Source organism: Pleurodeles waltl, chromosome 10 (assembly GCF_031143425.1).
Source record: "Pleurodeles waltl isolate 20211129_DDA chromosome 10, aPleWal1.hap1.20221129, whole genome shotgun sequence".
Lineage (NCBI taxonomy): Eukaryota > Metazoa > Chordata > Amphibia > Caudata > Salamandridae > Pleurodeles > Pleurodeles waltl.
The window spans coordinates 66784164-66810161 of record NC_090449.1 but is presented as its reverse complement, the minus strand read 5'-3'; the positions used below and the strand labels follow the sequence as shown (position 1 = coordinate 66810161).

The 25998-nt window shown below is 42.6% G+C and overlaps 1 protein-coding gene across 2 annotated transcripts in view; it reads right to left on the bottom strand.

Annotated features, from left to right (window-relative positions):
- Positions 1 to 24547, bottom strand: part of NDUFAB1 (NADH:ubiquinone oxidoreductase subunit AB1) — a 44693-nt gene extending 20146 nt beyond the window's left edge. The window contains exons 1-2 of one of the 2 annotated variants that reach the window (XM_069209687.1): positions 24323 to 24547; positions 6760 to 6882 (exon numbers count right to left, since the gene is read on the bottom strand). In XM_069209687.1, coding sequence (XP_069065788.1) covers positions 6760 to 6882; positions 24323 to 24502 — 303 coding nt within the window. In that variant the 5' untranslated portion in view covers positions 24503 to 24547. The remainder of the gene's footprint in view (positions 1 to 6759; positions 6883 to 24322) is intronic. The other variant, XM_069209686.1, reaches the window with a different exon arrangement.
- Between the last annotated feature and the right edge of the window lie 1451 nt (positions 24548 to 25998).

Sequence of the window (25998 nt, the reverse complement as noted above, 5' to 3'; positions counted from 1 at the left end):
TGCACAACCACACCACGATGACACCATATTACCTCTCAGTGAGCATAATGACAAGCAAGGTCTACTTCATTAAAATCCAAGGTATTTGCTGTAGAACAAATACTAGACATGGTAAACAATTTCAGAGTTTAGCTTAGTAGTTTAAACAAAAAAAACAAGGTGCATTGGTGTACGTGGGCTTCTTCAGCAGTGGGGTGATAAAAGCTCGTGTTATATGGCAAGATACCTGCTACTGAGCAAGAAAGGGCTGTGACCAATAAAACAGAGTAACTCAGCAGTCCTTAAACTGGATTCCTTTTTAAAATTAGATGCAGCGGTCCTACTACAGCAGTAAAGGCCATTGAACTTAGACAATGAAGAACAGACCAGAGTTCACTCACCACAGCATTTTGGGCAACTAGCACGTACATTAAATAGAAAAAGTAAGACCCAGTTCAAAGCAGTTTTTAATGGAGGTATCCAGGAGTGATGGTTATGTACTAGGAAAAGAGACTGCTAGTCAGACAATCAGGCTTTCAGGAGTCACCCAGGTATTGGCATTATAACTGTAAAGACTTGTTGATTTTATTCATTTCCAAAAATCAGCTTTTGTCCGAGGCTCATTTAGCTTTAGAAGACCACCAAACATGCTATGGGCAGACAGTTTTTTTTGCATCTCTTGAAGCTCTTTTACGTAAGAACACATATGTGCTGTGCATCATACACTCGGATGTAGTACAGAAAAATATGTAACGACATAAAAGAAGCGTGGGTTTGGAAAATATTAAAAAGAATGAGGAAAGAAAGGATTCCTGAGGAACTAAATAATAAGACACGGGCTGACATCAGCAGGGGGAAAAACAAAAGGATTTGCACTGAATCAAGGAGATTGCTGTTAAGTCTGTAGGGAGGATCGTAAAGTTTGGGACAAGAGCTACCTCTATAGAGGACTGTATGATGGTCCCATAGACACATCAGAGTACTTGGCTATAATCAGGGCTTCATCAATAACCATCTATTCAAAACCCATCCACACTCCATCACACCATTCACTCTCACCATTCCAAACACCAGTTCAGACATATAGGGAAGGGGGACACAGGACGCTACACCCATCCACTATCACTACACTCCCCAATATGTCCAATTAACACTTATTGATCCAACAAACAAGTCATCAATATCTCCATCACCCACAGTCAACAAATTAGTCACAGCAGATCTGTGTCTGCTCGATGGAAAACTTTCTATCATATAGGAAATTAAGCTTTCCCACCCGACGTCAAAGGAAAAAAAAAAAAAAAAAAATAAAAAAAAATCAATAACTAGGTTGCAACCAACTTTATGCAACACGCGCATGTCCTGCAACATCCTCAGACATGAGGCCCTACCATATCTGTACACTCACAAAAATTCCACCTACACTTACTGGCACACAATGTACATTCAATGACAAGCAACTGTGAGAAGGAACCTCCTCACCCCCCAAAAGCTTTACTGAATAAGGCAGGTTAGAAAGAAAGTAAACTAAATAAATCATCAAGCAGTTGACCACTTAAGGATAGAATTCTTTCTAAATGTAGCTCAAGAGGCGATTTAATAAGTAGAAAGAGGCATTTAAAGCTTGAAAACCTGAATAGGCTTTGGTTTCCTACTGGGCTGTGTGGGTGGAAATAAAGAACTATAGCTCTCTTCTGGATTTGAGGAGTCCCCAAAGTGGGACAGACGGGAGGATGCTCTGCCTGATTGTCTGCACTATTAGCGGAATTGACTGCTAAATTTAAGTAATGGCAGAATTATTTTCATTGTTGAAGCATGGGTATTTGTATTCTCTGAACTACAGATAACCCTCAAAAATAACATTATTTTTTTCTGCCCAATGAAAAGCTGCGTTGAAAATCCTGATCTGAAAAGGCATGGCATCTTTGTACTGGGAGCAGTAATTTACACATTTTTGTTTCTGCACATCTGCATAAAAGTACTTCATTATTTTTGTGGACAAGTTTGATGAGGTCCCAAGGGTAAATGGGTGCAGTTTCTTTTGGATTTACTGAACTGCGATAAGCTTATCAAGGACTGCTTAAAGATTTGCCAACCTGTCAAGATATGCAATTGATGGCCTTGAGGATATTCATGCATCATTCAGGGATCGTAATGTTGAACCTACAACATTGGATATGCTCTGGGTACAGACTTGAAACAGAATGGGTGGAAGATATGGGACTATCCATCAGAGAGCAGAATGATCTTTCCAAAGTAAAGGTATGATGCTTAACTGAGAAAAATAATCCAATCTGTGTCCAATTTCTGTGCATCAGACTACACAGCAGCTGAAAGCTTAAAACCCTCAATGCGTACTAATAAACTGTAACTTTTTGACAAACAGGCTGATCAATTCTCTCTCATGCAGAGGGTGAAAAGAAGGAATATAATAATCACCAACAATTTCAGGTCTCATCCAGAGAGGGTGGTGAAGTAAATTACAATGCTAGCAATGAAAAACACCAGAGGTAGGGCGCATAGGGGAGGAGTAGGAGAGGAGAGATGCACCAATTAACATTTAGCCTCACCGTAAGGTTTGATGGAAACAAAGGCTTGAGGACAATTACAGTCTATGTCAGCCCCAAAAGACTGCCTAGCAGTTACAGCACTATTACTTTAAATAGTTCAGTTGCGATGTCAGTCACATGGATTGGCTAAGACCTGAATAGCAAGCCCATTGCTGAAAAGAAGCAGCAGCAGTCAGTAGGCAATGTGCTCAATGCAGGTTGGCGGCATACAGGTATACATTTTAGAATGAAAATAAAACAAGTAGATTTCAAAGGCAGAATTAGGAGGCACAACAGCGAAAGTGAAGCTAGGCGTCATTATGCCCACATCGCAGTGCAGCCATTTAAAGGTCTTCATGACCAGCAGCCAATTGACTCTACTGAAGTGTACCCTGGAAAGAGATTCGGAATAGATCAGAACTACAAGAAGTCTATCAGGAGCTCTGAGTGGTTTGCATGAACAAGGCTACTAAGGGAAATGTACAACAAGGTAACATGTTAGCTGTAGAAAACGATTTCAAGTCTGAGATCTCCAAGAACGAGTTATACTGTAAAGCATAAACATACAGTCGCCTTTCCTCCAAATTGTTAGGGAAATACCAACATGTATTTTCAAGTTGTACTTTTAAAATTTACAAATCAAAATTAGCTACTGGATTACACTTCATGTTATTTAAAAATGGTGTATAAAATAGCTCTTGAAATCAATTAAGATGGTTACAACATAGGTTAGGCCCAAAGATCTATTTCCACATCCCGCTGGTAGATTGTGCTAGCTGAAAGCAGCAAGAAATAATGACATTGTGCAACTATACTTCATCTAAATCATTATAAAACACCAGTTCGAAACCTTGCATTAGAACTCACATATTCTGCTAATTAGTATGGACCACATAGTATATCGCACGTCTCACTTGTAATAGCTTACGCTAAACTTAATAAATCATGATACCTTACATGCCTGTTAGAAATGGGGTCTCTAGATGGCAGTGGGTTTGCACCCTGTCCAAATAAGGACCCTCACTCTAGTCAGGATAAGGGCGATCCCAGCTCAGATAACCCCTGCTCACCCCCTTAGTAGCTTGGCACAAGTAGTCAGGCTTATCTCAGAAGAAATGTGTCAAAAATGTGCACATAACACCCAGTAATAAGTGAAAACACTACAAAAGGACACTACACCAGTTTTAGAAAACTAGCCAATAATTATCTGTGTAAAACAAGACCAAAACAATAAGAATCCATACAGTAATAAAGATATGAATTTTGTAAGATTGATCTTAAAAAATAAAGTTCCTTGAAGTCGATAGCACCACCTGGGGCTATACCAGCGACGTGATCAACAAAACCAACAGTTCAGGCCAGCTGCGGGCCGCGTGCCACCTACGGTGTTAGGAAGACCCACAAACAGTACCTTGGATTTGAAGGGCGACATGATCCTCGCGGTGAGCTCCTGGGAGCCGTGTCAGTTCCGGAGTCATCGGGCCCTTGAAGTCACACACGCTGCAGATCGAACTCCGGGCTGATGAAGTCAGGAGCTCTAGCGGGGATGGCTTCGGGGTTGCGGAGCGAAGCGGGACGATGTGACGTGCGGTACCCACAGCTCACGGTGCAGGCAGCGGCTTGGTGACGCTGTCCAGCGGGGTGGTGCGACATGGAGTGTCACCAGGTCACGGTGGAGGTAGCGTTGTTGCTGAAGCATTGTCGTCAGTAGGCCCAAGCCAGTGGTGCAGGACAGGATGGTGCTTCGTGCCCCCCACGAGCAGTGTCCACAGGCCACAGTGCAGGCAGCGGCGCTGGTGTCAGCAGGAGCATCGTCGTCAGGGTTGCCCAGGCTGCTGTGTGAGCAGACAATGCCAGAATGCAGGGCCTACAGGTTGCAGTGCGAGCAGTGACTCGGTGAAGTCATCCAATGACGGCATCGGTGAGACTAGTGTCGTGGTGCGAAGTGGAACAATGCGATTCAGTGTGGCGTCGGCAGGTCACGGTGCAGGCCAGCGGCATCGATGGCGGCGGGTCGCAGTGGTTTCTCCTCTTGAACAGCACAAAACACAGTTCCTAGGCCTTCAGGTCGAGGAAACTGAAGTCTTTGGTGTCCCAGAGACTACCAACAGGAGGCAAGCTCTACTCCAAGCCCTTTGAGAACTTTCTCAAGCAGGACACACAGCAAAGTTGACCCTTTGCACTCTTTTTAGGCAGATGCAGCAACTGCAGACCAGTCCAGCAAAGCAACACAGTAAAGGGACAGTACTCTTCCTCCAGCTCTTCTCCTTGGCAATGGTTTCTCTTGACGCCAGAAAAAATCTAAAAGTCTGGGGGGAGTTTGGGGTTTTGGGTCTTCTTCTTATACCCTGTTCTGCCTATGAAGTTGACAAACTTCAAAGCAAAGTCTCAAGTGTTTGCAAGATTCGTCCTTCTCCAGGACAGGCCCCAGATGCACACCAGGGGGTTGGAGACTGCATTGTGTGAGGGCAGACAGTCTTTTCAGGTGTGGTCGACCACTCCTCCCTCCCCTCTAGCTCAGATGGCTCATCAGGATATGCAGGCTACACCCGGCCCCCTTGTGAGTCACTGTCTAGATAGGTGCAAAACAGCCCAACTGTCAAACTGACCCAGACACACAATCCACAAAACAGGCAGAGTCACAGAATGGTTTAAGTAAGAAAATGCCTACTTTCTAAAAGTGGCATTTTCAAACAGACAATTTAAAAACCAACTTCACTAAAAGATGTATTTTTAAATTGTGAGTTCTGAGACCCTAAGCTCCACATGTTTATCTGTTCTCAAAAGGAATCTGCGCTTTAAGGATATTGAAAGGCAGCCCCCATGGTAACCTATGAGAGAAGCAGGCCTTGCACAGTGAAAACCGAATTTGGCAGTATGTCACTGTTAGGGCATAAACACACGCTAGTATATGTCCTACCTTAAACATACACTGCACCCTGCCCATGGGGCTACCCAAGGCCTACCTTAGGGGTGCATTGCATGTAGTAAAAGGAAAGGTTTAGGCCTGGCAAGTGGGTACTCTTGCCAAGACGAATTGGCAGTTTAAAACTGCGTGCACGCACACACAGACACTGAAGTGGCAGGTCTGAGCCATGTTTACAGGGCTACTAATCTGGGTAGCACAACCAGTGCTGCAGGCCTACCAGTAGCATTCGATTTACAGGCCCTGGGCACCTCCAGTGCACTTTACTAGGGACTTATTAGTAAATCAAATATGCCAATCATGGATAAACCTATCCACAGTACAATTCATATGGACAGTACTTACACTTTAGCACTGATTAGCAGTGGTAAAGCGTGCAGGGAAACTAGCAAAAACAGACCTGAAAAAACATGGGAGGAAGACGACGAAAAGTTTGGGGCTAACCCGGCAAAAAGGGCCATTTCCAACAATGCCTATATGAGAAACAAGTGTCTCCAATAACACAGAGGCATATATTCAACCACTAAAACCATTCTCTTATGTTTAAGCTTTTTGATTGTACCAAGAAAACCAGGAACTTATAGAAATAGCTTCATTGTGAATACAGCAACCAGTGCTGAACTTGGACTGATTTCATTTTCATTATTCCTTCTTCATAGGTCTTACCTTAAAAGAGAAGGGTTTGTATTTTAAAGAAATTAGCTTTTAGATTAATGTTCGTGCTTATTTTTTTACTCACTGAAGTTATTGTGTATGTCCTTAAAAAGCAAGTATAATATTGAAATAACGAAAACCCGATTCAAAGCAACAATGTGATTCACATGTTTCACTACACACATTATCTGCTTTTCTGACTAAAAAACTATGACATACAAATGAATGGGCACAATATGAAATATTTCACTCAGCAGCTATTCTGGTCTGATTTTTTTTTGGGGGGGGGGGGGAGGAGGGGTAGGGTTTTCACCACCACTCCAACAATCAAACACAGAAGCCAAGGTTCTCAGAGCTGTGCGTTTGAGGAGACAGGCAGGTAATCTATAAATTACTTCTTGAAGGGCAATTTTTTCATATTTTGCTTCCGGGAGGTACCTCCACTTATGGTTATTTTATTGTTGTTGGTAGTTGTAAACTAGGAATGCAAGGTTAACTTAGTTAAATTGATATGCATGCACTGTCAACCCCTACAGGGGCAATGTTGATCAGGAAATATGCTTCATTCCGAGATGAATACTGCTTTTAAGAAATCAGGAACAAAACTTGTGATACCAGAGCTCATTTTCTAGGAACCAGCAATCTACTAACCTTTTCTGGGTCAATCTTATCATACAGCTTCAAGACATACAAAACTCTTTCAGTAATGCTTTCCACGGTCAACGGGGGCAGGTCTCCATACTGACGACATGACTGAAGGAACTGCCCAGAGAGCTGAAAAACACAAAAGAGAGTGGTTTATATAAAACTCTTCTATTGCATGGAACAACTAGACATGCATTAAGAAAAAGTATCTCGTGAAATTGTTCTTTGGGGTATCCGACATTAAGAGGTTCTGTGTACTGAAAGACTTGTAATGGTTCTCAAATTGAAACAGAAAATGAATATGGGGAGAATAATACATCTCAGAACTTGGTACTTATTGAGAAAGAATCTGATACGCCAAAGAGGCTGCTTTACCCTTGTGGAGACAAATGGCATGGGTTAGCCCATAACTAATATTTTAATGCAGCACACATTTAACTCACGGAGGGTGGAGAAGCAACATTCACAAACATCTACCAATCAGCCAGCTGCATAGTCTCAACTCTTTTCCATCTACTAACAGACTACTTGGTTTCCAGATTTAACACCAGCTTGCCACAATGAAGAGCTCAGTTTGGTTGGTCCCAACTAGAACTTTAATTAACTTACTGTCTACCACTTACACCCTCCTCATGGGCATTATTTCAAGAAACTACTGCACTATCCAAAACACTTCATTGTGTCCAGTAGCATTATTTCCTATAAAAATGATATCTGTAGCAGCATTTAAATAGATGAGCTTTTAACCACTAGATTTGATCTCCCCTTGAGTTCAGAAGTCTCCTCTTGTATGAATAACCTTACGGATTCTTACTTTTGTACTGAACATCTATAGAAAAGCCTTACGTATATGGCTTCAGACACTTGAGTACAATGCTCCAGACTATGCATCCAACCAATGTCTGGCACAGATACTTACTTCCCAGTTACCTTTTTGGTGTCAGTTAAACCTGACTGATCTTTTATCACTGCATAACCACTGTGAGATCCAATATCACCATTCTGGGGCTCTTCCTTGTCTGGTTCCGATGGGTACCTCTACTCGTTTATGTGCCTAACCACAGTATCGTTTGAAGATCTTATTAAACTTCAATTCCATACGGGACACTCGCTATCCTACTCAACGCAAGACAAACGATTTGAAATTCCATACCTAGCGTCAACATCCAGGTAAAGTAAATGTAGTCTGTGTAGATCAACTTTCTAACAGTTCAGCCTAATCCGTTTTGTGTAAACCATTGACCAAAAGGATGCCCTGCTAGAACTCCTTGCTCCTTAGTATGAATAAAGAAGATATCTGAAGCATTGCCAGTCATGTAAACGTGCTGAAAAGAAGATCTTCAGTCCATAAGCAACAAAGTTTATCTTGTTTTTTGAGGTGCTATTACTGTAGCAGAACGAACAGTTTCAAAGCACTGTATATTTGGAATGAGCGGATCCTAATGGACTTAACAGGCCACACTATGTTGTGCAAGGTCAATTTGTTAGCCCTTGCCTCAATCTGTGTAAGGAGTAGCACACCGGTCTAGTCTATCTGAAGCAGCATGTCCCCTTCTGATGAAAATAGAGCAAACGGTTTGTTCAGAACAATGACTGCACTTCAGTTCTAAAATATCTCATACATTAGCAGGCCTCTCAAAAGAGGGAGAGTGTCTCAAAAGCTGACAAATCCACCAGAAGGAAGACAGATTGACCCTTTTTCTAACCCACACTTTGGGTATGTCCTATGGCAAGGACATGGGATCCTTAAACTGCCTAACTCGCACTAGCTGATATTTATACTATGACAATTTAATTGCACGAGCGCCAGTTTTTCACTGTATGCACCAAGTGCCTTAATAAACACCTTTGCTTACTTGTGGCGAGTATTACAGGTGCTAATATTTTTTCCTCCAAAGAAAGAGTCAACAAGTGTGCGATTTTTACAAGAAAGGAGGATGCCCTCTTGTTTCCATACAAACACAGAAACACGTACAGGATAGAAAAGTTTGTTTTGCTTAGATACTTACCCCGAATGCGCACCAGTTCTCAAACAAAACAGTTTTGTTGAACCTGCTGTAGTCTACAAGGAACAATTTGGAGATAGGCTGAAGCCGTAAAGGGGCCAGATGTGAAGCATGACAATATTCATCCTAAATCAAGTGTGAAAGAACCCTATGGACCAACTGTGCCTTGTGAGCCCAACAATAGATTCAGTGATGAAAAGCCAACTTCCAATGAAGTAAACGTACTACAAGGGGATTCACAATATCATTCAGACTTAATAACTAAGCGTCTGTTGAATGTGACGGAGAGAGGAGAGCAATGTGGTATCAAGGCTTGACAGAGTGGAGGCTCTGAAATGGCGAGGGCAGTATCAATGATCCTAATATGGGGGCAGATTTTGATTCCCACTACAATCACCAAGAGCAAAATTAGCAAAATAAGTGAAGATACAATGAATGCATTGGAAGGTAGGTGTGAAAAAAACTAATGCAGACTACCAGAGTAACAGGGAACCAGAAGAATACATTGGAGTGCCTAAGGCCTCGGATGCCTATCAGTGGCAGTGCCATCAAAAGTGCAACAACAGAGAAGAGAAAGATCAGCCGTAAACACGAAGCTGAAATAAGGTTCCGCAGAATGAGTTACGAAAAGTATGACAATCAAGATGTGCCTAACACCGACTTAAACAAAGGGGGTAAACTTGAAAAGCAGCAGAAGGGTAGATCTTTGAAAGAGAGGGATGAGACAGCCAACGAAGCTGCTGCCAAGAAAACCAAGCATCAGGAGAAAAGGAAAAAAAAAAAAAAAAAAAAAGGGGGGGGGGGGGGGGGAGCTCAAGCGACTGCATTCCCTTGAAAGTCCAAAAATCAACGACAGAGAATCAAGGGACGGACTACTGAGACAGAAGATCCTTCAAAGATCAAACTAGGGATAGTGAAGTCACAAGACATCTATCCACTTTTGCCCCAAAAGGAAACTGTGGCCTAATTAAGAACCAAATAAAGAGGGGAGAGGTACCTTAAATCCAAATCAGAACCCTTCACCCCCTCTTTGCAAGTCCTGAGACAGCACGTACAGATAGCAAAATAAATCCAGGAAAGGAATGGGTACAGCCTGTTATTATGGAAGGCTGGAGGTCCTGTACGGAGGGTAATAGATCAAGCACACTTCACAATGTGCTCTTTAAAGACATAGGCATTTCAACATATTTAAAAGGCAGCCCTACTCACAATAAGGAGATCACTACAGAGGTATTATGAAGCGTAGAGCTACCAGAGGAGGCAAAATGTAATAAGCGTTGGCAAAGCCAAAAGGTCATTTATTGGTTTTGCTAATAATTTCAGCTATGTTGCAAATGGCTGAAAGTAATGTAAAAAAGCTGTATGACACAGCCAGCACTGCTGTGTTATACTGCTTTTATTTTAATTATTTTCAGTTATGCTGCCCTGAAGCTAAGGCTGCTGTATAATATGGCTAAAAAATTGACAACGCCACTAGATCTCACATAGGTGAGACCTATTGGCTTTGCATGCAATGCCATATGGTAAGTTAAGTATTTATATAGTGTTTTCAATGGCTGAAGTGCTGATGTTATAGAATAGAGAATACAGTTGCCAAGGTGTTACTGTATCCAGATTGAGGACCATACAAAGACCGTGAAACTCGCCATATAAATGTGCTCAATGTAATATAAGTTGTAGGTAGACAGACAAGTCAAATAGGTTACAACTATTTCTTTTTTTTTTTCTTTTACAGTGATGCTTCAGTCTGTGTTACTTTGGGTGCAATGATTATAAATAAATTTAAAAAAAAGGCATTCCTAACTGTGCTTGTTTAGTAGTAAAATATAGCAATAATCGGTGTTCAGTGGGTTACCTAGAGCCTTTGGCCACTGCATCTGCTGCACCATCCAAATCATGGCCGAAGTGCTTCAAGGTAGGATTAGGAAATCATTTGCATCCAATATTGTATATGTTCCGAAAAAGGTACAGTTGCAGACGGAATACATAATTATTTTGGAGGTAAACAAACACAAAAGCTTTCAGAAAAAGTGCCTTTAAATTTATCCAACTCTCCAAAATGAGGTGCCAATGATGTCATAAATAAAAGAGATGCTTTAAACATCAAACTGAAAACCAAGCTTTGTTAAATTGTGTTACAATATGCCTGGCCCTTTTCTGTGAAAAGATCTTATCCTGTGCTTGACACTGAATGGGGCATAAACACTGCAACTTGCCCAAGATCACCATCTGTTAGGCTGATGCAGAGTCTGAATGCGGTTTGGTACTTTGCTTCTAAAACGAGACCGTTTCACAAACTAAATGGACTCAAAGAAGAAATGTTTTGCACAGAAAAAAAAAAAGAAAAAAAAAAAAAAAAAAAAAAAAAAACACGTTCATATCTTTTGTGCAGATTAAGAACAAGATACCTTTTGAGATGGCTTTGTCTAAAATAACACTTTTAAAAAAGGGCAAAAGCAGGCTTCATGGAGAAAGGCTAAATGTCTCTTCCCTATAAAGGCTGCCACTTTGTACTGAGCAGAGAGCAAAACAAAGTAACCAGGTGCCTACGAAAACACAGATTGGCAATGGACCTCGGTGACAGATAAGAACAAGATATGAAGGCCTGTTGAAAGAAAAGGAGTTTGTGGAAGTATTCAGTGAACACAGCTTTCTCATAGGGTTAGACAAACTGAACCTGGACAGCCTAAATAAAGCCAGCAAATGGGAAGCAAGAAAATGTCAGTTACAAACTACAGAGCCAATGGCAAGTGACAGGCAGAATGCATCCCCAGGTAAACTTTCTGAAACTCCACAAGATGTTTTTCGCTAACCAGACTTGTGCTGTCTGGTAGGCTGCAACCTAAAAAGCGGACATGGATTGCTGCTTCACACTCAGAGATGGAACAACTTGATATTTGCAATAGAAAAATCCCAAAGGCAACGAATTCAGATGTTGCAGTCTTTCACTTCTTCCTTTGGGTCAAACCATATCACTTTAATTAATAGACAGGAGAGGAACTGAACAAGACGAAGAACAGCCTCACAGACAACCAACATAGTATATAGTACACCCACCAATCATATTCTCTCTGTGCATCTGTGACAGCACACATGAAATATTCTGAATTTTAATTGTTCAACTGATACACCATACTAGCGCAAAAAAAAAAAAAAAAAAAAAAATGAATATCAGTGAAAAAAGACTTACTCTGATACCACAAATCAAGACAGCTACCTGAGACTAAGATTGAACGTGACATGAAGTATGAAGTAGATACTGGTGGAAAAAGCAAAGTCAGCATCAACCAGCAACAGTGATGGCTGGAACTATATCAGTCACATCTCCAGTTTGGAGTAAATGGTTACAACTCTAGAGGCATAATGGCACACAAATGTGACAGGCAACATGCTTAGTTCATAAAAATGTTTTAGAAAAATGGAGAGTCTCGAAAACAAGTCTCAAAGATGCACACCTGTGAAGGGGAAATCTAAAAGAAAACTAGCACAAGAAATTACGTAACAAGACTGCCATACCAGATGAACAATGCAGGATTTGCTATTTGTGAGAACCCACAAGGTCCCATATCAAAAGACACAACCAAGTTGCTTTCCAAGTACTATTTTCATTCATTTTGTGGATTATCAAATCAATCAGCAGGTGTTGGAGAAGGGCAGCCTTAACATATGCCTTCACACCACTAAAGGAATTTACATATTAAATTTCCACCAACTTTTTTTTTTTTAAGACTGCTTAAGTAGAGAAGGCAAGGATATGTTAGATATGAAATTGGCAGGTGCTCCTGGTTTAATAGTGCAACAATATAAATAACATTCAAGTCTAATGGAAAGGAGAGATACAACTCTGAAGAAATTGCAGATGCGTTCTAGAAAAAAGGGGAATAAAAAGAATAAAAACCAGAAGGATGTGTGTGAGTGTATACATTATATTTTCTCTATGAAAGAAATCTTGAATAAAGAACAGTTCCAACAGCTGTGAAGTAAAACCAACTCAATCCCAATATGTAGAATTAACAAGCACTATTCACAAATGGCTGTTCGCCGCATTGCTCAGTGTTAGGATTTTTTTTTTTTGCTAGTTTACAGATGATGCTGAAAGAACTTTGATCAATACTATGTCAATAATTGGTAGGTAGAGATAACACATAGTAATTACATATAGTAATTACTGGCATACATCAAGGGTCATGTCCACCAGATTCTTCCTCACAAGATAATGGATGTGGACCTGGAATCCTTGAAAATCTTCCAGAGGCCAAACAGGAGACTGATGAAGGTTGTTGGGACTAGTACAGGTAGCTTTCAAGAATATAAACAAGCACTAGAAAAGTCAAAAGGTCTGGTGTTGGTTGCCAATATTTTAGCTTTGCAAATTGTTGTTTTGTTAAGTCATAGCTTTTGCAAATCTTCATTGCTGGGGGGGCTGCTTGATAACCAGTGTGTATATATATATACAAAAAAAAAAAAAAACATGCCTCAAAGCAAGATTTGTTTTAATCTCAAGAACCACACATTTCCATAGTGGCCTCCACCATTAAGGCAACTACTTTGTGTGCAGATGTGCTCCTTTTGAAGGAGCAGACTTGTGACGTTAGCTAATGGCATAAGTGGGCAACCAACTATCACATGCTGTAATATGTGAAAGAAAAAAAAAAAAAAATGAACAACCTGACAAATTTGGCCCAAAGGATGAAGTTGGTTGGCTAAAGCTTTTGTATAAGTATAAAGTACTTTAAAGTTTTACACCAAACAAATCATGTGTGAACCCCCACCTCCCCTCGGCGCCTCTCCAAGTGATACCCCCCTTCTGTAAAGAAACATTGCACAGCCAATGAACCTCACTCCTAGTCTATCCTGACCTTTGGAGAGTTTTTCAATATTCTCCATAGCCTTAATCTTGGACGTGAACATGCGTACAACCCCTTTATGCACAATTTTCAATCGCGCTGGGTTCAATAAGTATGCTTCCACCCCTCTCTCCTTACAAGGACTAACCAGCTGCCATAATCTCCAGAGCTTTTCTACAGTAGTATGGCAGCAATCAGGGCAGGTAAAGAGTGAGACACCTTTGAAGTTTCGCTTAGAGTCAGGGTGGGCCTTCCCAAATACAGCCTGGCGCACCAAATAGTTGCAGAAATACACAATAATAGCCCTTGGTTGGGCTTGATTACTGGTGGATTCACCCCCCCCCTTTTTTTTTTTTAAAGAAAAAACAAGTGAAAACCCATGGGCCCTTTGTATCTTGCGTTTCCAATCCCAGTTCTCTAGCTCCGGAAAGGCCCCCTTGAACAACTTAACTAGAAAGGTGCTCATGTCTTGGCCCTCTGACCCTTCTTTAACCCCCGGTAACCGCAGATTATTACGACGTTGTCGGTTTTCAAAGTCCTCCAACTTCCATTGCATTTCCAAAATCTGTTTCCTGACTAGCTGCTTGTTTCGCCATGGTGTTGACATCAGCTTCTAGTGTTGTGGCACGAGTCTTGATTGAGCTAGGTGCTCCATGATGTCTGTACAAGCTTTGGCAATTCTTCGCACTGGTGCCTGGAGCTCCTTATTCGCAACTCTAGCCTTTCGGTTATCAGATTGAGTCTGCTCATGATGCTGCATCATGGTTTGATAAAATCCTTGCACCCAAGCTTCTCCACGTCTATGAGGAGACGATGCAGAGGGGTTACTTGACGACATCTCGGAGGGAGGCACTGCTAGTGTCCCTTCCCAAGACTGACAAAGATCTGGTAGAGCTGGGCTCGTACCGCCCTCTAGCTATGCTCAACACGGACTATAAAATATTGGCCAAAACCCTAGCAATGCATCTAGCGCCTATAAGGTCGGGCCTCGTGCACCCAGACCAGAACGGGTTCATACCAGCGAGAGATACGTCGTATAATATCTGGCGGCTGTTCAGTGTCATGCACTATGCAAGACGAGTCTGGCCACGGGCGGGATGTCTTGTCCTTGACCTGGAGAAGGCCTTTGATTCCTTAGAGTGGCTTTACCTTTTCAGGGTCTTGCAGTGGTTCAGCATTGGGCCTCTCTTTATTTGTATGGTTAAACTGCTATACACTAAACCTCAGGTCCGGGTTAAGATGGGGTGCATTATATCAGAGCCAGTCAATGTGTGCAGAGGTACAAGGCAAGGTTGCCCTCTTTCCCCATTGCTGTTCTCCCTTGCCATGGAGCCACTGGCAGCGGTCCTGCGTGACAGGGGTTCTGGCTGGGGTATTCCCCTGGGAGATGGCCTGCATGCGATATCGCTATACGCTGATGACCTTTTGTTGTATTTCAGGGATATTTCATGAATCCCCTCTGAGGTTGGGACCCTGCTGCAACAGTTTGCCTCGTTGTCTGGCCTCAGGATCAATTGGTCCAAGTCATACCTTTTCCCTGTTGACCCCGCACTCTCAAACCCAGAGCTTTGTTTCTCTGGGAGTACAGTTCCTTGGCAACCACACGCATTCCTTTATCTAGGAATCCGCATTTATTACCATGAGGAAGACCTAATTGATGGAAACCTTAAGAGGGTGGTGTCCTCAATTAAATCCCAGTTGGATTTCTGGCAGACGCTGTCAGTGGCAGTTAGGATAGCGCTGCTAAAAATGATAGTCCTGCCACGTCTATTATATTACTTTACTAACATCCCGCACTATATCCCTCCTAGTTTCTTTAAGAGTCTGGAGTCTACATTGAGGGACTTTGTTAGGAATGGGGAACGCTGCAGAGTTGCGCTAAGAAAATTGTATTTGCCACTGGAGAGGGGCGGCCTGTCGGTCCCTAATCTGGAGCATTACTATTTGGCCTCTCAGCTCCAATGGGTGTCCAAATTTGTGCCACTTCTGGTCCCATTCACAGAAGGGCCACATTCAGCTTGAACTACAGAGAGGTGTCTTGATCCTACGGCGGCCCCTTCCCTTGGGAAGCTTCCCACTGCAGTCTCAGGTTGCAAAGGCTTTGATCCACAGCCTGTTACATCTCCACTTGTGGCAGCTCTTGTACAGACTATCCCTTGCGCACCCTGGGAGAACTTGCGCACATCCTGCACCAATAGCTGTCCTTCGAGCGATTTGTAATCGCGTCAAACTGTTCGTGTTGCGGCCACCAGCCCATGCGCTTTGTAGCTGTAGCCTCTGCAAGACTCGGCCGAGCCAACATTAGCATGCTACAAATGCTCCTAGATCTGCAGGGGCTCAGGTACGTCTTCTTGCACAGCACAGCAAAGCTGAGAATTAGCGTGACACACAGATAGACTCCCATGCCGGAAAAATGACATCCGCCTCAGTGGGGGGGTGGGGGGGGGACAGTTCATCTTACAGACTTAGCAGTCTGGCTGTCTCACGTGGTGGGGGGACAAATACATTAAAAGCGATAGGCCTATTCAGAGTATTAGTCGGTATGATAGGAGAATGCCTAAAGTATTCCAGGCAGAGCAGACTTTGGCAATAAGTCACAAGTTGGTTGATGTATGGCAACAAATGAATGCTTCCAATCTGGGCTATATCTTTTTTCCACTGCCCACAAGAAGAATGTCAGGCTATACTCCTTTTTGGTATCAACAGAGCATTGTCAGGGATCGAGGGTCAAAAAGCACCCTAGAATATTGTCAGAGCCTAACCCTTTAGTGGCAGAAATAAGGGCTCTGATCAAAGAACAACATCCACTGATATGGTCATTTGACAGAGGGCTGCTGTTTGATCAAGGGTACATTCAGCACATCAGAAATCTGATCCCATATTTCCTAGACGTTTATTGAGGGAGTGCCCCTAGTTATGTGGTTTGGGATGCCCTCAAAGCAGGGATCAGAGATATGGAATTCCTATCGCCCGACGCCCGGGACATCTTGTTTGGGGTCAAGGGCAACAAGATTTCATGTTTACTTTGTCCTTGGGACAAGTAGGCCCAACCCTCTGCAGCACAAAGCCTTTGGCTGCCAGTTTACAGAGAGTGGAACTCTCTGCAGTTGAGATAATGTGTTTCCAAAAGATAATGCTGTTCGAACTTGTATTTATGGTTCATTATTTGAAAGCCTTCATTATTAGGGTGAGTGCTGTAAATAAATGTTTTAAGGTCACACTTCACTACTGACGTTGGTTCCAGTACAAAAAAAACAAAAAACGTGTCCACACATGTTTGAAACGTTTAGGCTATGAGGCTAAATATAATGCTCCCAGAATGCTCTTTGATTAGATGCAAATGTTTTCAGAAGCTTGTAAGCAAGAGAGAAGAGTCTTTGCTTTTAAAATAAAATGTTCAGAAAAAATGAAAGTAGGGAAAAAGTTTCGTTACCATGAAATTGTGGGTGCTATTTCTTTGAAGTGTCATTTAGTAAAATGTGTTGATGCATGCTAGTATTTCCTACAAATATTTCTAATGGAAAATCAGTGTAACCATTTTCAACACAATTATGGGAAGCATGAAAATAAACAAACACTGAAAAACATCAACTGATCCGACGTATTTTTATACGTCTTTTAGTTTCATCAATGCGTGTCTTGTTTTGACATGGCTTTTGTAACAATGTATTGTTGTGGGAGCTACCAGGCCCTCAACATTGTAACAAACACTGGCAAAACCCCCCCAAATGTTTTTGAACTCTAAAAGCACACGTTGCCACCAGTGGCATAACAAAGGCCCCGCAGCCGCCCTCCAGGGGACCCCTTCAGCACAGCACCTCCCCTGAGTGAGTCTGAAGAGGGGGCTCCTCCATGTTCTTTGTAAAGGGGCACCCTCCAGTTTAGTTAAGTCACTGATTGCCACTGTAGTTCCTGACACTGAACAAAACTACTTTGTGTGCCAATATGCTCCTTGTGGAAGAGCAGAATGCTATCACTCACAGTGAAGCCAGCCGATAAAGAGAGAAATAGAAGTTTAATATAAACAAAATGTCTTTAACACCAGACCTAATTAGGGACCAAAACCCACATGTAGGTAGCTTTTTGCATGTCGTAAACATGAATTTCGCTGTCTGCGACGTGCAAAAAGCACATCGCAATGCACAAACCCAGTTTTGTGATTTGGTAACCTGGTTACCGAAGCGCAAAATGGGTTTGCGACTTGCTATTAGGAAGGGGTGTTCCCTTCCTAATTGCGACTCACAGTGCAATGTAGGATTGTTTTGTGACCGCGGGCGCAAACCAATTGCAGTTTGCACCCATTCGCAAAAGGGAAGGGGTCCCCATGGGACCCCTTCCCCGTTGTGAATGTCACTGTAAACATTTTTTCAGAGCAGGCATTGGTCCTGTGGACCACTGCCTGCTCTGAAAAAATGAAACGAAAACATTTCATTTTTGTAATGCATCTCGTTCTCCTTTAAGGAAAACTGGCTGCATTACAAAAAAAAAAAAAAATGCTTTATTGAAAAGCAGTCACAGACATGGTGGTCTGCTGTCTCCAGCAGGCCACCATCCATGTGAGGACTGCCATTCACAAGGGGGTCGCAAATTGCAACCCACCTCATGATTATTCATGAGGTGGGCATTTGCGACCCCCTTGCGAATCGCATATGGTGTCAGGGACACCATCCTACATTCGGATTTGCGACTCGCAAATCTGAACCTACCTACATGTGGCCCCAAATTCTTAAAGAAAGTCACAAAAGTGCACCCATGGTATATGTCTTTGAATTAGTGGCTTTCAAGAGAAGTATACCAGGAAATCATACCCCTATAAAATATTTGTGAACTGTATTTTAGCATGGGTAAATGTGTAGATTTGGTCATGTGAAAATCTATTGAGCATTTGCAAGTTCATTTTCCCTCCAGCCACTTTCTTCCCAACCCTGGAAGAAGTTCTAATTCTGCCGTTGTCAGGAGTAAATTTCCAACCTTTCTTATTATGGGAAAATATTAGAGAGAAGCTGGTGAAAATCTTTAAAACTTGCAGATTAGTAGGTTTGCAGACTCAAAGGCATTCCAGCCCTGGAACTATTGCTTACTGCTTCCTCCAGCCCCAGTATGCAGATGTGCAGAAAGGTGGCAAAATAAGGAAATTGCTACAGTAGGGGTTGAAACTGCAAGTATTCAAGCCCTACTATGGTAGTAGCTCTGGCATAATCAGAGAGGCTATTATCAGAGCTCTTACATAATGAGATTGCTGCCATAATTTGTCGCCACACTACATGGCACCAGAGGGACAAGTAGATCTTTTTACAGGACAAGTAGATTTGAGAAGCAACCTGTCCCCTGGACAAGTAGATATTTTAATAAATTCCACACCCCTGAGGGATGGGGGGGGGGACTTTACGTTTCTGCTTAAACAAGGAAAGGGAGCATACCAAACAAATGAGCTGTAAGGGACGAGCTGCTATTGCATGAATTTTGGTTTGTGAGGGCCACTAGAGAAAAACTTAGCATTGACTCAGATTCTGGATAAAATAGCCATGGTAACGGTTTTTGGAGAAAGCTGCAGCTAAACTTCAGGCATGTCAACAAGATTGCTACAAATTCAGCAAGAAGGCTGGAAAGTTATTAGCTCTAAGAACCTGACAGAAGGTGGCCTATAATAATACAAGTGAAATCAAGGAGAAATACGACTAGCTTGCTAAAGGAAAGGCAGCAATTCTAGAGGTGTTCAGAGAATTTTATATGAACTTAAACCAATAGGAGACCATAGTGAAGGACTACGGGATTTTCCAGTACCTGGATAGTGCTCTGGGAAAGCAGTTGAAAGAAAATAAAAGTGAGCAGATCACAGTCCCAATGACTCTAGACGAAGTAGAGGGCACACTGGCAAACGGGAAGGCCGCAGGTCTGGACAAGATCACATTGGCGTTTTTCCAAAGTGTTTTTTCTGGAGTGAAGGGACAAACTCCTTGATTTGTTTAAGGCTGTCCAGGGCAGGGGTCAAGCCCTGGCGTCAAGCCCAACAGCAAATAATGCTCGTTTTTAAAAAAAAAAAAGAAGGACCCAACTAACCCAGGCTCTTACAGGCCTATTTCTTTAATTGATGGGGATGCAAAGCTTTATTCGAATGTTCTCGCCACTAGACAGAGTATGGTGATAAGCGAATTAGTCTCTCCAAGGAAGCATGGGTTTCTTACTGAGAGAGGGACTGATGACCATGTGAGGCGAGTAATAGCCCTGTTCAATACAATGGGGAAGCAAAAGACCCAGTGTCCCTGATCTTATTGGATGCTGAAAAAGCTTTTGATCGGGTGAATTGGTGTATTTGTGGGCAACGCTCAGGAGGAACAATGCAGACAGTGGAAAAGCATCGGATTCTAGCCCTGCGATTTGCAATCTTGCAGTGGGACTCTTACACAAAGCCTGAATAGCTCTAGACTGAGTAGGGCTATTCAGGCTTTGTGAAAGAGTCCCATGGCAAGATTGCAAATCGCAGGGCTAAAATCAGAAGCTTTTCCAATCCTAAGGGGGACAAGACAGGGGTGTCATGGCTCCCCTCTGGTTATTAAGGACATGAATAAATAATATGTCAATCAGGCCAATAGAAATGCACGGGGTGAGACTAAGACATTAACTTATGCGGATGACTGCGCTAGTATCATCTGATCACGGGGCTTCTTTAACAGAGGTTGAGAGGGAGACAGACACGTTTGGCAAGGTCTCGGATGCCTCTTAAATAAAACAAAGTGTTGGGTATTGCCCAATTAACTGGTGCACCTAGAGGATGAGCGAAGAACTGAGCAAGTTAAATACTTGGAGGTTAGGATAACAACAGATGTGAACACAATTGTGGCGAATAATTTGGCCCTGGCATTAGCCAAGACCAAGAGATAATTGCAGCGAATGAATTACATATCTTTTGTTAGTGGGCGATGCAATGTTATTAAGATGCTCTCTCTCCATGGTGTTGTATTTTATTTTTAAGGACAATTCCATTGGAATTTGATCAACTCTAGTTTAAACGGATGGAAGAGATAGCTAGCACCTTTATGTGGTCATATTCTAAGGCCTGCAGGGCTCGAAAGTATTTAGTCTTGCCAAGAGAGGGGTGGATGGGTTGTGCCTAATTATTAGGCTGCCACCCCACAATACGTGCAAATACTGATTATTCCAGATAATTCTGGTAAAGCGCTGAAGAAAACCTTACCATCTATTGACAGTATGATATGGGGCAATGCAGCGGAAGCAGTCTTTCTAAGGATACTGGAGCCAAGTTACTTTAAGAAAGTTAAGTTTAAAGTAGTAAGGGCCGCATATGGGGTTTGGCAGCAAGTGAGATGAAAAATGGGAATTGGTTGCCTCAATTATTATATGCAATTATGGAATACCCTAGTCTTACCAATTATATTTTTAACTATTGTCGGCAATGGAACCTGGGAGGTGCTCATAGGACAGGTGATTTATTTATTTATGGCCAAATGAAACCTTTCAACAGATTGAAAGAAGACTTCTCTTTGGATAATACGTTTTTTTTTTTATTTCTTCACATTAGAGATTTTGTTATGACAAATCTTAAGGGGACCCCTTGTGGGGAGAGAGTTCCAGTGCTGGAGCTACTCAGGGATACTACGGATTGTAATATTAGGAATATCTACCAGTCGTTAATGAAATCCATGCAGAATGATTTGATGATGCGGGCACAGAGCTGGGCGACTGATCTGTGTCAATGAAGCATTATTTTTTTGCTTCCTTAGAATTAGGTCAACATCATTTGCTCTCCGCTGGGCTACAAATTCAACATTAAAAGACGCTATTCCATCTATATTACTACCTAGCTAAAATAATTAAATGGTGGCGTAATGCTGAGAATGATGATTTTTGAAAATCCAGCAGTGTCAGCTGTGCAGCCATTGAGCAAACCATCTTGTACTACCTAAGGAAGGCGGAAGCTGAAACGTTGTAGTAGAAATATATTTTTGTTCTTTTGGTGAGATCTGTTTGAGTCACTTCTTTCTTGGATATTACATTTTCTTGACTCATTGCATTCTTTGGGATCCAGATTTTTGCCCTGGCTGGCTGTTTTCTTGTGATCCTTCATCTTCTATATAACAACTACATACTTGATTTCCTTCCAGAGAATTCTGCCATCTAAACTTATGAAGTCAGTTAGGGGCTCAGTGTCTAATTACCTACCCTCAATTGTAATAGTATTTATATAGTGCTTACTACCCCTGACGAGGCAAAGCACTTTTCCGCAAGTAGCATGCTACTCCTGAACCCAAGAGGAATTAGTGGTGGATTAGTACAGGGAAATACAAACTCAGTTTAAGTATTTTTATGAGTTAATTTGAGCAAAGGATATGCGAGTTTATTAGTTTGATTGGCTAGAGTAATGGAGGGATAGAGGAGGGAAGAATCCAGAAGTGTTAACTGGGAGTTTATACTAATAGGATGAGGCTTTGGATGAGAAAAGGGGAGATGGAGGAGGGAAGAGTGTGGAAAGGGTTAGGGAGATCATAGTAGCAGGAGGGGTTTTGGACGAGTCAAGGTGAGATAAATAAGGGAGAATGTATTAGGGTTGTTTGGGAGATCATGGTAGTAAAGTGAGGTTTGGGTGAGCTAGATGGAGAAGAGGAGGGAGCAGCTTAGGCAGGGTCATTTTGGAGATGAAAGTAGTTTGGGATGAGTCAGATTGGGGATGGAGGATAGACACCTGACGTATGGTCATGGGTAGACAGTAAAGCTTACAAGAGAGTACATTTATATTATGTCTATTTATAATATATATATATATACACACACACACATACACACACTTTTTAAAATCATTTTTTCTTTAATTTATGTATTATTTACTTTAATTTATTTATTTATAATTTGAGTTTTATTTATACATTTTATTTTTATACACACATATTCACATACATACCCATATTTAATTGTGAGTAAATATACATTTGTTACAGGTTTAAAGAGCATGAGTGTAATTTATTGTTACGACATAATAGCGATAAATACTTCCTAATGAACTATACATATCTAGAATATACACATATTCAGATTCAAAATATTTATCAACACAGGCATACGCAGTCCATTGCTGTTTGAATATGGTGGTTCTGAAGGAAAGAGCCAACTCTTGAGTAGTCTTCTGAAGACAAGATAGCTATGCATGGATCTTATATTTGGGGGGAATGAATTCCATAGTTTGGCTGCTTGAACAGAGAAGGATGTACCACCTATAGTATTTTTCTTGTATGGTGGGGCTCTAAGGCGGGGTGCCAATCTTGAGCGGAGGTTTCTTTGTTGAATGCATTTGGTTATTTTGTTTCTGATAAAAAGCGGTCCTGTTCCACTTATAGGTTTGTAGGTGATACAAAGCAGCTTCAAGGTGGATCTTCTGACAACAGGTAACCAGTGTAGTGCTCTCAAGGCAGGGGAGATGTGGGCTTGTGGCTTTTACATGTAATAGTAGCCTGGCAGCGGAGTTTTGAATACATTGTAATTTTTTGATAATAGATAGACATGATCCATTGTAAAGGCCATTGGCACATTCCACTTTGGATAGTACAAGAGATAGTAGCCTGCACCTTGTGGGGAAATTTGAGGTGGGGGAAGGTGCGTTGCAGTCTTCAAGGTGATGAAGCTTGTTCATGCTAATTTGTCCACTTGGGGCAGTCATAGTTAACTTGGGAGTCCATGGTAATTCCGAGCTTCAAGGCAACAAAACTTTCAGAGCTCGCAAGCACAGATCAACTCATCCTCATACTAAGAAACTCACTGGGGAAGGCATGGTCTGGATGTGGGCTTCGCTTAACTGGAATCTATGGAACTCTCCTTCAGCGGGCTCTGGGTGAAGCTACACTACACAGCTGAGTTTGTCGAGGGCTGCCATCGAGGAAAAGAAACAGACAGGAGAGGCAAAAGGGGTGTTTCTGGCTCGGAGTTTTTTTGGCAGTGGGCCGTTGCCAAACGAAAGACTGATGGAGCATCAAAGAGGACCAACGAGATGTACAGTTAACGAAGGGGGCATTTCATCAGGCTAAAATCTAAGAAACTAAAATGCCCAGAAACTGTTCGCAATTATGGTAACGAAATGCAGTATTAACCGGTCTGAAAATCACAGCAACACACCCTGCCTGCCCTTTCTAGGATACCAAGTTCAAAAGAACCACGTGCAGTATTCCGACTGTTTGTCCTCGATGACATTGGTCTCTTCTGCAAACTTTCAGCATCACTATCGTCAGAATGCTCCCCCTAAGGCCCGTTTGGTTTAAGAAGCTAGGCCTCCCTACCGACTTCAGCACGCCCCTTAGCGTTCCTACCACCACCCTAGAAGCTGTCAAGTGCCACCGCGGCACGTATGGTACTTTCTACATGTCCTTTCGTTTTTGGACAACAGCACTTTACAACATAGTATTCTCCACGCTTTCACTGTTAAACGCAAAACTAAAAGTTCCATAAATCAACACGCTGTAGCCCTAAAAGGCAGGACAGGTTGAATTAATGCATCACCCAAGACACGATGCTGCAACCATTTGGCAGCTTCGTTCATCCACCTACAAGCAGATCCCGGGCCCAACTAGGAGGTCTCTCGGGCCTCAGCAATCTTCTTCCTGCATCCCTGCAGGCCTTTCCACCTCCTCTCCCCTACCATGTTTCCTTCGCACCAGTGAGCACCTCTGCTGTCATTGACCTCTCTGGTTGACCGCCCTCCCCGGGACTCACCTGGGCTGTGAGCGGCGATCGGACCCGGCACAGGCTGGCGGAGGAGGCCTCCCTGCGGGACTCGGTCAGCCTGAGGAGCGCGGAGCCTCTGATGAGAGCGGCTGCCGGGGGGACGCGGAAGGAGCCCGCGCTGCGGACACAGCACCAGAGGGCACGCGACGCCATGACTGCTCCCACCATGCACCGCACCGGAAGAGCAAGTCAAGGAGGGCAGGCCGCCAGCGGAAGCAATAGAGAGGGAGGCGTGGACAGACAGGCGCTAGAGCGCCCACCGGGATAGAAGCAACCAAAGCCAGGTGAAATACAGCGAGACGCAGGAACGGCTGGAGTGTCTCCGGCGGAACCGAGGGGGTGTATGGGATAGCATGACTCCAATGTCCACACTGTAGTCCCCTACGACCTATCTCCGTGGCTGCCTCCGGTCTAGCTCTTCAAATTCGCGAACTTGACCGCATAAAGTTTTGCAACTTCTTGGAAAAGATAAAACATTTGTGAAATCGCCAAAGCATCAGTTCTTCTCGCAAAGGGGCGTAACGGCATAATTTCCGTAAAAGAAAGAACACGCGCCAATTTATTTTCGGGAAGAAAGTTTCCAAACTACCGAAAATGCCACTAAAACGTGAACAAAACTAAAATCCGCATACACGTTACACGAAATATTACTTTGAATGCTGACTTTCCGCACGTTTAAGTAGATAAACTGTCAGAAGACGCTACACACTTGCCTATTTACCTAAAATCGTCTTGGCCGAAAGTTACATTGCTGTACTGGAAACTCATTGGGTTAAATTTTACTCCAGTATATCTACTAAAGTTTGTCCTCCGAGACGTCAAGCCTTACTCGCCGTGCATGAGAAAATTCCTTGCCAACGAGAAAGAAAGTTTAATTCTATTAAGGACATGGAGGCAAGGATTATGCATTTCTTTCTCTACTTGTTATGCAACAGCTGGTTCAAAGGTTATCAGGAAAAAGAAAAAATAACACTACATATCTCATGGTTTAAATGACGGTATTCATGACAACCACTATCCAATCCTGAGAGTCTCTATCTAAATATATCTATATCTATATATATATAGATATATATATATATCTGAATCTTTCGTCGACGTCACTGAAGGCAGGTAAGTTCAAGCACCATCAATCATCAATCCACCTTGGAATCGTAGCCTATGGAGAGAAATCCATTTTGTTCGGTCCATTCCCCCTACTTATATCATAAATGAGAACCACGTCCAATCAATAACAATGAGAGATAATAAAAAAAAAAAGTAATTTTGTAATCCTCGATATGTCTGAAGTTACAGTCCACTAAAGTATCCAGTGGTCCCGGGAGGTACTCTGCCGACACTGAAATCTAGCGTTGGAGGAAATAGTGGCAGAAATCCTTGGCCAATTCCACCAGTGCCTTCGAGCGAATTACCCCCCCCCCCCCCCCCCCCACCATGTGATTTATGTATTGACCCGGGACACTGTCTAGCATGACACCTTGTCCAGAATCAGTGACTTAATCACAAATTACCCCACAGGAGTTTCAGGCAGTTGATATGCAGTTTGAGCACCTCTTCAGTCCATCTGCCCCCCTTCCCATTGAAAGCTCCCTGCATCTGGCACCCCAGCCCTGACAGCTGGCGTCAGATTATATGATAGAGCCCGGAGGGAATCCGAAGATCAC